This window comes from Poromitra crassiceps (assembly GCF_964638095.1).
Source record: "Poromitra crassiceps genome assembly, chromosome: 9".
In the NCBI taxonomy this organism is placed as follows: Eukaryota; Metazoa; Chordata; class Actinopteri; order Beryciformes; family Melamphaidae; genus Poromitra; species Poromitra crassiceps.
This window is the reverse complement of record NC_139630.1, coordinates 47,490,264-47,502,396: the sequence shown is the minus strand read 5'-3', so window position 1 is coordinate 47,502,396 and position 12,133 is coordinate 47,490,264. Positions and strand designations below refer to the sequence as shown.

At 42.4% G+C, this 12,133-nt stretch overlaps 1 protein-coding gene across 3 annotated transcripts in view; it reads left to right on the top strand.

The window, feature by feature from the left end:
- Nucleotides 1–12,133, top strand: part of mthfd1l (methylenetetrahydrofolate dehydrogenase (NADP+ dependent) 1 like) — a 63,295-nt gene extending 51,162 nt beyond the window's left edge. For all 3 annotated transcript variants that reach the window (XM_083643161.1, XM_083643160.1, XM_083643163.1), the window contains 2 exons: nucleotides 8,864–8,970; nucleotides 10,979–12,133. In XM_083643161.1, coding sequence (XP_083499287.1) covers nucleotides 8,864–8,953 — 90 coding nt within the window. In that variant the 3' untranslated portion in view covers nucleotides 8,954–8,970; nucleotides 10,979–12,133. The remainder of the gene's footprint in view (nucleotides 1–8,863; nucleotides 8,971–10,978) is intronic.

Here is a 12,133-nt window from a genome sequence, read left to right as displayed (position 1 = left end):
CCCGGGCTTTGATAGGCCGAGGCGGAGGTGTCAGACCCCGGGCATGCTGGGAAGGGGTGGCGGTGGCCCGGCGTGGCGTCGCTCCAGTCTCCCAACCCCTGCCTTTGATCTGCCGTGGCCCGCGGAGCCTTTGGCACGTTGACGACCCCTGAACTGTGACTCCTGACCCGAGGGGAATTTCCTGGCAATTCTTTGAACTCGCTTTAGCTTAGCCTCCGTCTGGCCGTCTGGCCCATAGATTGGATTTTTGGAACGTGAACGACTTGGGACACATTTAACTGCCTTCTACTCTCAGATGAACCTGGAACACCATGTTAATATTCATTTGAATTGACTTGAGGAGTACAAGGGTTTGTGACCATTTCAACCTTAATTCAATGTCCCAAAGTTGTTTGGTCTCTCTTTCTGACCATGTCGACCATTGTTATTGGATAATATATTTGCCATTTTATGCAACCGTGACCTGAGGGTCACCCTGACTCTCCAGAGCAGGAGGAAGAAATCTGACCAATGCAAATCCTGAGGCGGTGAAGGGTTGGGCGTGGGAGGAGGAGGAGGAGGAGGAGGAGGAGGAGGAGGAGGAGGAGGAGGAGGAGGAGCTCAGTGAGGGGGGGGTTGAGGGTCTTTGCAGGGTGAGGAATCAGGAAGGGGCTGATGTCATTCTCCAGATATGTGAGGGAGGGGTCACAGGCAGAACAATAGGTCTCTGTAGAATTCATATCCCGTTAGAGCGGCCTCCACCGCGGCACTTAACCCAGATTTACTGTATAGAACCTCTGGCCTTGGCTGCAGATTCCACAAGATCACAGGTGGTCAATGTTTGACTAGTTGTAGATCGGTTAAGGAAGAGAGGGTAGATGTGAAGGTAGACCTTACTTTATTTTGGTGAAATCACCGTCGTGTTTTTCTTACTCTGAGGCCGCTCCCAGTGTCAACTGAACCGAGGGAGATTTGAGTCCTTGAGATATTCCTGTCGATTACAATGTAGGCCTTCGTTACAATTTCCCTCATCATCAAATTCATTTTTTTCCATCAATTAGATTAATATTACTAGAGGTTGCCTTGGTGACATTGGTGCAGTGGCATAAAGACAAGTGGTACTGTATACTGGCATATGAACTCATCTTAACAATCTTAACTAGAATATTATTAGTGGTAAATAGTTTACATCTCATTACTACCTTGTGCAGAGGTCCCTGTGCTTATATTGTGAGTATTTTTGTCTATATATGAGTAGTTCATATATTTTTAGTCAAACTTTATCCGAACCCTAAACATGACCCTTGCCTGTGGCAAAATGCAGAGTGATGGTCTGGTTTACAACTTGCTACCTTCACGTTCAAAGTGCTGCCGTAGGGAAGCATGCACTCATGCAGGTCAGAGGTTCACACCTGACCAACTCATCTTAGATCTGTCAGTCAGTCCAACTCCAGCACATTATCCACCACTGAGATTTGTTCCTTGCATTTTGGTTGTGAAATAAGGAATACCTTTACCTCCACCAGGAAGGTCATGTTTTTGCCCACGTCTGTGTGTCCGTCCGTCCATCCATCTGGTAGCAGAGCATATCTCAAAAAGTTAGCTACGCCGATTGGCCAAAAGAAGGCGTGCTGGTGGGTGTGGCAGGGTGTTGTCAGACATAGAGGGGTTCTGGGCCTTACTGAGCACTTTCTCTCATTTTCAGCGCTATTGCCACATCACTGCGGCAAATTCTGTCAATCAGTCACTATGCCTGTACACTTTCAAGCCTGATCATCATGATGGTACTGTACACAACACTTGAGAAAATCATTTTCTATTAATATCTGTTCTTTATTGAGCATTAAGAAGGCAGTAGAATATATTATTGTTCAATTTTAACTTAAATATTGTTAAAAATCAGTCTTCACAACAATAGCTGTGAACAACTCCCTCAACCCTCTTCTCAGAAAGAACTACGGTAATCACATCATCGCCACAAATGCACCATGGGACAGTGCAGAATCTGTACTCTGTACATTTAAAACTATTTATGGGCTCAGACTATTCTCTCTGCCCCCCCTCTCAGTATGTCAAGTATGAGGTTCTCAATGGGAATTTGACTGTAGGAGGGGTAAAGGGGCAATGCGTGCACTCTTGTAGATAATGAGTAAACAGTCTCAGGAGACATTGCCAGACCTAGACCTTATCTAGCACAAGCTGAGTGGTGTTTTTTATTTAGACCATTGCACAATCTTGGCCCATTAATGAGACCTGATTAATATACTGTGGCACTGACTGAAAGACAAACAAAGCAATGGCACCCAGATGCCCCATGAGATCTTATACCATAATCTGTTGAAATATATGTAGTAATAACATATTTTTTTTATTAATGTTAATGTGTATTTCATAAATAGTAGTAATATTGCAACAATGGAACCGGTGGTTTTTCCCTGTAGTTTTATTCATTACAATATTAAAATATGCTTCTGATTTGAAACTGAAATTCCCATTTTGTTTAAATTGACCCTGTGGTTAAATTGGAGAATTGAAACCAAATCTTAATTTATTTGTATTTTGTTTATTTGCTTAACACATTGACTGCCAGACGTTTTTTTCTTGCTGTAGGTAGCTTCTGCCAAGCCGTTTTTTGAGGATTGTGGCTCATTTTACAAGAGCCGAGGATTATTTTCTGCTTGGAGTTTGTGAACATACAATATCTCAAAAGTACTAATAGAATGTGTACTTTCTCTGTCTAAAAGAGTTAGTTTGTAGAGTTAGTAGTTATGTAAGCATTAGCAGTTGAATACAGCATGGTTTTAGTGTCAGAAAAAATATTCAGAGATAAACGGCTTTTTGTGAAATTCGATAGAACTGTCACTTTAACCATTCATTTTTGGCATCAGTAAGACCTAAACAATAGTTTTGAACAGTAATTTCCTCCATAACAGCAGTAAACTTCCCTCTGCTCAACTCCTCCCTCCTGTGGGCGTTCTTTTTCGCTGCAGCGCCATGTCACAAGCACTTTCCTACCTTTGCAAATGCACTTTCTCATACTCTCGACCTCTCAAATAAATTTCTGAATAGAAATTAAATTACTCTAAATTATAGCGAAAAAGAAACAAAAAAGAATGGGTTGAAAATCCCATTCTAAAAGCCTTTTAGAATGGGATTTGTTTCCAATTTGGTGTCGGACTAGGGGGCAGTCCCCGCTTGTCACCAGTTTGCTTTGCTGCTGCTGTGCGGGTGTGAGCCTGTCTGTGCGGCCGCTCTTTGAGGAAGCCCGGCTGGACTCGCCCGCCTCCCGGAGCCCTGGCCGAGAGCTCCGATGAAGCCCCTGCGACTCTGGTCATATTTACGCTGCGTGCCTCAAAGTGTGCTCCATCCGCAATCCACGATGCAAGTTTGCAATCCCGCACCGCCAGCAATCAACGCGAAAACGAAAGCGCCTCCGCCAATCCATTTTCATGAGAATGGAAATGGATCACTGCTTTTTGCTTGCCTTCCTACTTCCTTGTCGCCACTTAGTGGGTCGGTGGAATGGGTTGTACACGTTGTACACGTCCAATACTTATATAAGATATGTAAAAGGGTTAGATGCACAACCCCCCGTTAAAAAAAAAAAATCGATGCCAAAAACGTGTTTACACGTTGTTGGCAGTCAACAGCTGGATTCTGAAAACGTGTTTACACGTTGTTGGCAGTGAATGTGTTAATTGGTGTTTTTTTTTTTTTTTTTTTCTTTCCAGTTCTGTTGTCTGTTGATCCCGACCCCTCTCCAAAATCGCAGTTCCAGCTACATTGTCTCCTCCGGGGTTTTTCCCGACAATGGCACATTGTGTTTGGGAATAATGGAGGGATTTTTTTTTGGCAGATTGGAGTTTCCATCTTTAGCCACCGACTGTTGTGTGTTCTGCGAGTGTCGACATGTTCTCAGGCTGGCAAGGACGACCAGCAGAACAGCGCATCTATTGTTGCTTTCCACACTTTGACACTCATCACATTGGTCTTCAGTGACATTTCAGCATCATATGACACTCAAATGCGGAGCACTCCATTTTGAGTGCAGTTTTTCAGGTGTCTTGCCCCTGAGCAGTATTGTCCTTCGACGTTGATTTGTTTTTCTGCGCCCCCCTTGTTGTGTCACAGTAGTTGCTCCAACTGCCAGTGAGAGGTAACTGAAATATTTGAACTTCAAGACCCAGATATTGTATAACGTGACTACACACAGCATGCTGATTTTTACCAACCAGGCTGGCTTGTGATCACATTATACCAAAGGATAGTGTGTCCAAGTGTCCAGAGTGTGGGTAGAGAAGTGGACACACCCTGACACCAGAGTTTTATTTGGCCAAATAGGTGGAATCTATTCACCTTATGTAGCCCCGCCCACTTGACCCATTGTGTCACGACTTCCTGTTCAAAACGCCGGCTCAAACTAGTCTGACTCACCTGGTCAAACCTAGTTTGACTCACATATGAGTCAGACTAGGTTGATGAGTCACAGGAAGTGTAAACACAATCAGAACTTCCGATTGTGCGTACACTTCCTGTCTCTTCTACATAAGGTGAATATGATCTCAATGAAGGGATTATGATGCTCTTCTGTACTGGTTTATTTTTTATTTATTTTGTACACAAGACTCATATCTATCAGTGTGTAGGCTGTACAGCTTACAGGTCTCTGCGTGCACGTCAGTTGTGACATAGCAGAGAAACTCCTGTACAACACAGAGACCTGCATCTCTTTAGGGAGGAGAAGATCGATGACCGCACCGTTGTCATAAATTTTCCATTAGGACGTTGCACTTAAATCTGACATCATTGTTCCATCCCTGATGCTGTTGGTGTTGTTTTATGACAACACGTCTATTATTGGTGTTGTGCCCAAGTGTCAAGCCATTACCATTATTGAATGGAGTGATGTCACATTATGTTTCATAGTGATATCACAGTGATGTCACCACTGAGGAATGTAGAGCCTAAGGAATGATGTCATTCCCTTATCATCATTATTCTTAATACATTCCATTAGAGAATCCTGCAGTCATAATTGCCTGAATCGTCCTTGGCTAATGAGCTAGACCAGGTTAGCATATTTAGCAGCAGCCTCTGTTAGCATCAATCCTGGAGTGAGCCGTTAGCGTCCGCTCCGTCAGGTAGTCCTTGTAAGCAAGTCCCCCTCGTTTAGTCCCTTCTTTTATTGGCAGAGCTGTGTTTCCTCAGACAGGAAATCGGCTGGCCACTTCCTCCTGTCTCACGAATGCTCATTTCCACTAATGGGCCCATAAAACTGGCCTCGGGTCAGAGGGAGGAAGGCATGCAAAGAATCTCTCTGCCGTTTTAATGAGCGGGATAATTCAGTTTTCAGCTTGGATGGGGTGATCTGGCCCGGTTCTGACAGAGGAAAAAGGCTTTATGAGTCAGAGGTATCTTTGATCTGTTTGACGGTGCAAAACATTGCTTTCTCTTTGTCTGTAGTCGAGCAGACACTGGTGTCGCACAGTTGTTGGTTTACTAAGAGATTTGGAATATAAATTAAATGAAAAAGACTTTTGTTCATGCCAGTTTTTTCCTCTGTAGTCCTGTAGCCATTTGCACTTGTTTTGTTGTACTCTAAGCCCCACCAGCTATTCAGAGAGACCCAGCCATCTGAGAGAACCCGCCCCTGTAAAGGTCTCGTTGAGCGTATGCGTGAGTCTCCATTCACATGCTCTGCCCTTTTTCATGTCCCAAACTTCATTAGGGAGAATTCCCCCCAGTCAGTTGATTTTATTGAATCTATCTCAATGTACTCCCACATGCCTCCCCCAGTTAAAGGTTGGTTATCATCAACAAGTTACAGTGTTTCCCACAGAATTCAAATCTATTTGTGGTGGTAGGTGGGTTGACCCGAGAGGTGGGGCTATTCTCTTATATTGTCGATATGGCTATTTTCAGTAAAGGATCCCATGGCTGGAATTGTTGTAGCAATCACAAATATAGTCTATTGATTTTGTTTCTATCCCCGCTATATTTTTCATCCTTACGATGATCTTCAAGACTTGACATGTCATTTTAGCCAACTGAAGTATAAGTAGCAATATTAGAGTTTCCACCATTCCATACATGTATATAGATGCTGAATGCTTCTTTCAGCTATTAATTGGCCAAATCAAAATTTCATGTGAACTTTTCCCCCCCGCCGACATCTTTTCTTTTTAAGTATACTTTCTTGAATTATTCAGTCAGGGATAGCATCAAAACAGTCACAGTAGTACAGAATATTTTACAGTACAGTTTTTTTATTTTTATTTATTTTTTTACAATAGGAAAATTATCAACAAAGTAAAAACTTAATTACAGAGTCAGCAGGTGCCAGGGTGTGGGTGTTTTTGTTCTTATGGCTTATGTAAACATCTTTCCCACTACAGATCATTTTGTCTGCCCATCAGTCCGGTAGACAATATTGCCACAATGCCTCTACGCGACCTCTCAACCCTGCTTCTGCCATCTCAAATGTACCTGTGAGGCGGCCTTTTGTTATCTATGTTTTAAAGAGAATGAGAACAGAGCAGCCATTGACTGTGGCTGAAGTCATCACTGCTAAAGTGGAGGTTGTCAGCACATTGATCATTCTGACTTCTATAATGGCATCTGTCTGCCATGGAGTTAAATGAGTCTAGATTATAGTGATTTAACACAGGAGGGATGATCTTATTGTGCGTAATTGACTAGAGTTCGATACTAAGTTTCAGTGGATTCAATTTCATAGTCCACCATTAGCTTCTGCTGTAGGACAGCTGTGTTGTGGTGAAGGCCTTAATATGAGGTTGGAGTTATTATCTAGGCTATAATCTTACCTTGTTGTTTGCTGCTAAATTCAGTTATGCTTTTTTATATTACTAGGCATCTGCGCGCTCGATTCCTAGGCTCGGCCGCTGCGTGGCTTCACCCGCCCTGCAGCTCGCCAAGCTGGCCCTGCAGCTGATGACATCAGTGATGTCACAATGCCTCACTCCTAAGACATCATCCGGGGGGGGGGTCCTTAAGCTTACATCAGTGCCTATGACATCATCAGTGATGTCATAAAATGATTATGCTCTCAATCCGTGTTATGACAACAAATTGGGACAAACAGAGAACATTGCCCACCTGCTCCGTTTTATAATAGATTTTATGAGATTCTTAAGAAGCATAGATCAACAAGGAATACGGCTGCTGCTTGTTATTGGTTGTTTTTCATTTAGGCCTGATCATTTAGGCCTGATCCTTTTGCTTACTGAGAGACTCACCTTTGACCTTTAGGTAAAAGGAACAGTTCATGCTAAAAATGAAAATTCTGCCAGCACAACTCCAGACAAAACCAGTCACCATTGACTTGAGTACAGTACATCTGAAGTCAATGGTGACTGGTTTTCTCTCGGGTTGTGCTGCCAACCTCCCTGTGTGTTATATTGTCAAACTTCACCTGTGTTTTCAACTGGCTCATGCCAGTAGATGAGGAGATGATCATAGAATTCTCATTTTTGAGTGAACTGTTCTTTAAGGTCTCATTAAATTGACGAGTTGAGGAACCGTGGGACAGGATGCACTCCTATTGGTTATTATAAACTCTCATGAATTATAAGAGGATGAAATAGATGGGAGTGGAATTTTGTCTTATAGTTTTCTGTCTCAAAGTGCTTTGAGTTCCGACTTCTTGGAGTGACTCCACGGATGACAACTATGTTTTGCTCTCAGGTCCAGCATTAAATTGAACAGATAGGCAGAGATATAATAAATATTTGGGGTTCTCGAATCCAACCAAAGCCATTTCTTCACATGTGCACAGTAAATCATCTGTGTCTAACTGTCTGCGTACACTCCCCTCGGATGACTTACTGGGGTTGACGGGGGAAGGTAGTGCAAGGACAGGAGGAGTACGGTTCACTGGGTTTGAGAGTGCAGAACCTCACTGATCTGAGCGGGGAACTGGATCTGTTAAGCTGTGTGATTCTGGGCTTGGTAGGAGGCGGATGAACCCCCACTGGGTTGGTTGTGCTGCAATGTCAAATGTCTTCCTCCTCTGTCGCTGCTCTCTCATCATAATCTCTCTCATCTTTTCCTTTGCAGTGCGTCACTCGTGCATCACTCCTTCAACATTATGCTAATGAGAGGCATAAGGCTCGCAGACAAACAAGTGATTTGATTGGCTTCTCCTCATGGTCATTCTGAGCATCCGTACAGGGTTATGCTCAGTCAGCTCCTATTTTCTCCACCCCTCCTCTTTAGTGGAATCTTGTTTGTTTGTTTGTTTGTTTGCTACATTGTTAGTATCGGCAGTTTGTTCAGTGCCTTATCCAGGAGTTATTTTGTGATAATAATTTACTATACGGCTGTATCCACTTTCCCTTAAACTCTCTTGTCTTGTCAGTTAGTGATTTATTTCCCAGAATGACTTTTGACAGACGCCACAGAAGGAGCCAACTAGTTTGTGAGCACTGGGGTGTGTTCCACTCAAAATGCAATCCGTCTTTCTTGTGGCTGCATTGCATCAAGGTCCATGGAGGCCACTGTCAGTGGATATATTGTTATCTCTGCCTCTTCTGTGCAAAATGGTGTCTAGAAGGAAGCCCTCTTTGATCCCAAGAGACTGACACCAAAGTCTTCCAAAGATTAGACCAAAATCACCTCTGTTTGGTCAGTTGTCGACACAGGAATGTCGATAAATACACCACCCACCCAACAACAAGATGGGCCGAGAAATGCAGGGCAACAGCTGTTTTATAACAGTGCTACCTACATGTTTTAGGGTGGAATTTCTTCTTCTTCCTTTGAATCAACTCAGACAGAATATTTAAACCCCTGTGTGCCCCTCCCCCTCCAATACAGTAGTTAACCATCTCCTTTCATTGTCCCACCCCCCCCCCCCCCCTCTCAGATGAGCACCATGCCTGGCCTGCCCACCCGACCCTGTTTCTATGACATCGACCTTGACCCCGTCACTGAGGAGATCACCGGGCTCTTCTGAGCATGCTCTGACTGAAGGTATCCAAATGAGTATTATCCTATAACACTAGGGCTGGCAAAATTGGTAAAAAATTACGTCAGAATATTCCTTCTAAAAAAAAATACACGTGCGTTTTAAGATATTTAAATATCTATTTTTGCGCATTATGCCCATAAAATGACAAACCAATAGAGAGCCAAAGTGAATGTCACTTCCTGCTTCAGCATGCGTACCAAGGGATTTCATCCGCCATTTTATTTTCCATAGACATTTCGTAAAACACTGATAAAAATAGTTTTACTTGGTCAAACCAAGCGATTCAGCTATATTTAGAATCCGGAGAGAGCATAGAACATTTCACTCGGATCAAAAAACAAAAAAAACATTGAAAAGATATTTTCTTTAAATCTGCAACTTATTTTACGTTTTGGTAGGATTGAAATGTTCTGTGGTCTCTCTCCTGTTTCTAAATATAGCCGAACCATTTGGTTGGAACAAGTAAAACTATTTTTATAAGCATTTTACTAAATGTCTATGGGAAAATAAATGGCGGATGAAAATCTCTGGTACGCATGCTGAAGTAGGAAGTGACGTTCAATTTGGCTCTCTATACAACGAGAGACACACCATCTAGGTATATTTATTTCAACATAAACATGTCTACATACCTACACATTACAAAATAAACAAATATAAATAATGCTGTATAACGTTACCGAAGCCCACTCTTTGCCGTCTCTACTGACCAAAGTCCAAAGTACTTCCAAAAGACGGCTTTTCAGATTGCTCGGACTGCAAATCACTCTCTCTACGGCTGAGGTAAACTCTGCCATTATTACCACGCTTGTTTCAGCTTGACATCAATGAAAGTGGCGTTCGTGGTGTGACTTCTTTACGTTTGTTTCGTGGTGTGACTCCTGTGCGTCATGCAATACTCCTGTGCGTCATGCAATGCGCGCGAGGCAAACATCAAAGATATTTATTATACACCAACAGGATGACCCATTACACGCTGCACCAATGGTATGAAATGGTATACAGTTGGGCTGTCTCGCTCTAATAAACGGTCTCTGCAGAACACACAAGGCAGACAGCCACTGTAGTGCAGCTTTTTATTTTTATGTGAATATTAATTTTCACATTCGAATGTCTGTTGTTTTCTTTTATATTCTAATATATACAGTATTTGAATATAGAATATTCGTTGACAGCCCTACTATACACTCCAACAATCTGGCTGCTTCTACTTCATAATTTTTCTGAGCCGTCGTCCCTCCAAAGAGAAGAGACATGTTACATGAAATACTAGCTTCAGTAAGCAGATGGAGCAGCCAGAGTATCCCTACACATACTTTCCAAGTCTGCATTGTCTGTCTGCATTGTTACATTTCTGTGTTTCTTGTCCCATCATCATCATCATCATCATTATTCATTCATTCATTCATTCATACATAAAATTGCCAATGTGGCATCTGTCTTTCTGTCTGCGATTTTGGTCATGTTTTTGGTCCCACATTGTGAGATTTGTGATGATTTTGGTCATTAATGATGTCACTGATGATGTCACAATGTCTATGACATGATCAGTGATGTCAGTTGGGCAATTGTGATGTCATCATGTCTATGACATCATCAGTGATGTGCGGACCCTACTTTTCTCTCACTACTGATCACTCACTGACGTCATCAGTGATGCGAAGTTGAGCAAATGTGCGCTGAGTGATGTCACTTGAGCACTCCATGATGTGATCAGTGATGGTCACTCGAGCAATTGTGATCAGTGACTGATGTCATCAGTGATGCGAAGTTGAGCAATTGTGCGCTGCAAATGCCAATAGAGCACGGGTGAGGCGAGCCCGCCTACTAGGAATCGAGCTAGTATTCTTATATTTCCCATACGTTGAGACTGTGTATCTTATACATGTCATTTTTTTGTTGATATTCATTCAATACTACTCTCTTTTTCTCTGAATGGGTTCAGTTTACTGCCTCATTCACTCAGTTCCAAGGCTCAATAGTAAAAATTGTCTTTCCCTTTTTCCTCAGGCTCTTCAGCTGCACGTCTGTGCCATCCAACTCATCCATCCCCCGACAGGGAATGCCTCCATGTTCTTTTCAGTAGTCCTGACTCTTCCCATAAAGCCCTAACAAATCCTAGTAACAATCCATATTCCTGGAGCATTAACTTGATACTGTGTTTGCACATCTGGGTGATAAGCCCAAAGTGACCTCTCTTTTATGTTTCAACCATTTTAAATTTTACTTTAATGTTGTGTTTGGCAGAAATCTAACTTAAAAGAAAAAGTTCATGTTACTTGAAAATATCTTCTAACTGTGCTGCTTTTTTTTTAATACATGTCTTAACAAGCGTTTGAATTGAATGTGGCACAGCTCATGTATTTATGAACCAACCTCCTGTTGTACGTACGCACAAATGGCGTTATGTTGTTTACGTAACCTCTGGTGTCCTAACCTAACCCAGTGGAGCCTGCTGAATGTACAAGATGCTGCACTGCCGAAGAGTTGTACTGTCTCTGCTGCTGCTCTGCCGAGCTCCAGTTACACTCCTCACTTCTGAGAGCTGCTCGTAAATGTCCGATTTTACGAGATCGCCTAGTGGTTCATCCACACTGGCCCGAAAATTATTTGTATCCCGTGGCTGTATTTAAATTAGCATAGAAGTTACTTTTCGCTCCATCCGTTTACGTTGCTCACATCCATGTTGCAGCTGGTTTGCATTCAGTCGACTGTTACATTTCCATCACAGTGCAAAATCTACTTTTCAAGATCTGATAGCAATGTGAGTCAAATCCGATTTCTGTGCCTCCAGAACTATCACTACATGGAGCCTTGTGTGATTGGATGACAAAAATCACATTGAAATGAGAAGTGTAACTGTATCCATAGTCAAAGTTTGTCAACAATGTACACTGTGAATTCTAATTCAAAGACTAAATGGATCATTCTGATACAACTGCAACCAAGATGTAACAAAAGAACCAAAACACATTTTTAATGATGCTTTTACTGACTATAATACAATTGTTTCCATTACGCATTTTGTCTCTATGGGATCAAATGGCTGTGCCTTTACATAAACCTTTTTATTTACTCCAAAACTAAAGTGTGTGTCTGTGTTTTCACACCCAGCAGGCGACTGGTGCTTCAGTCCATCTGCTGTTTGGACACACGCACTCCTCT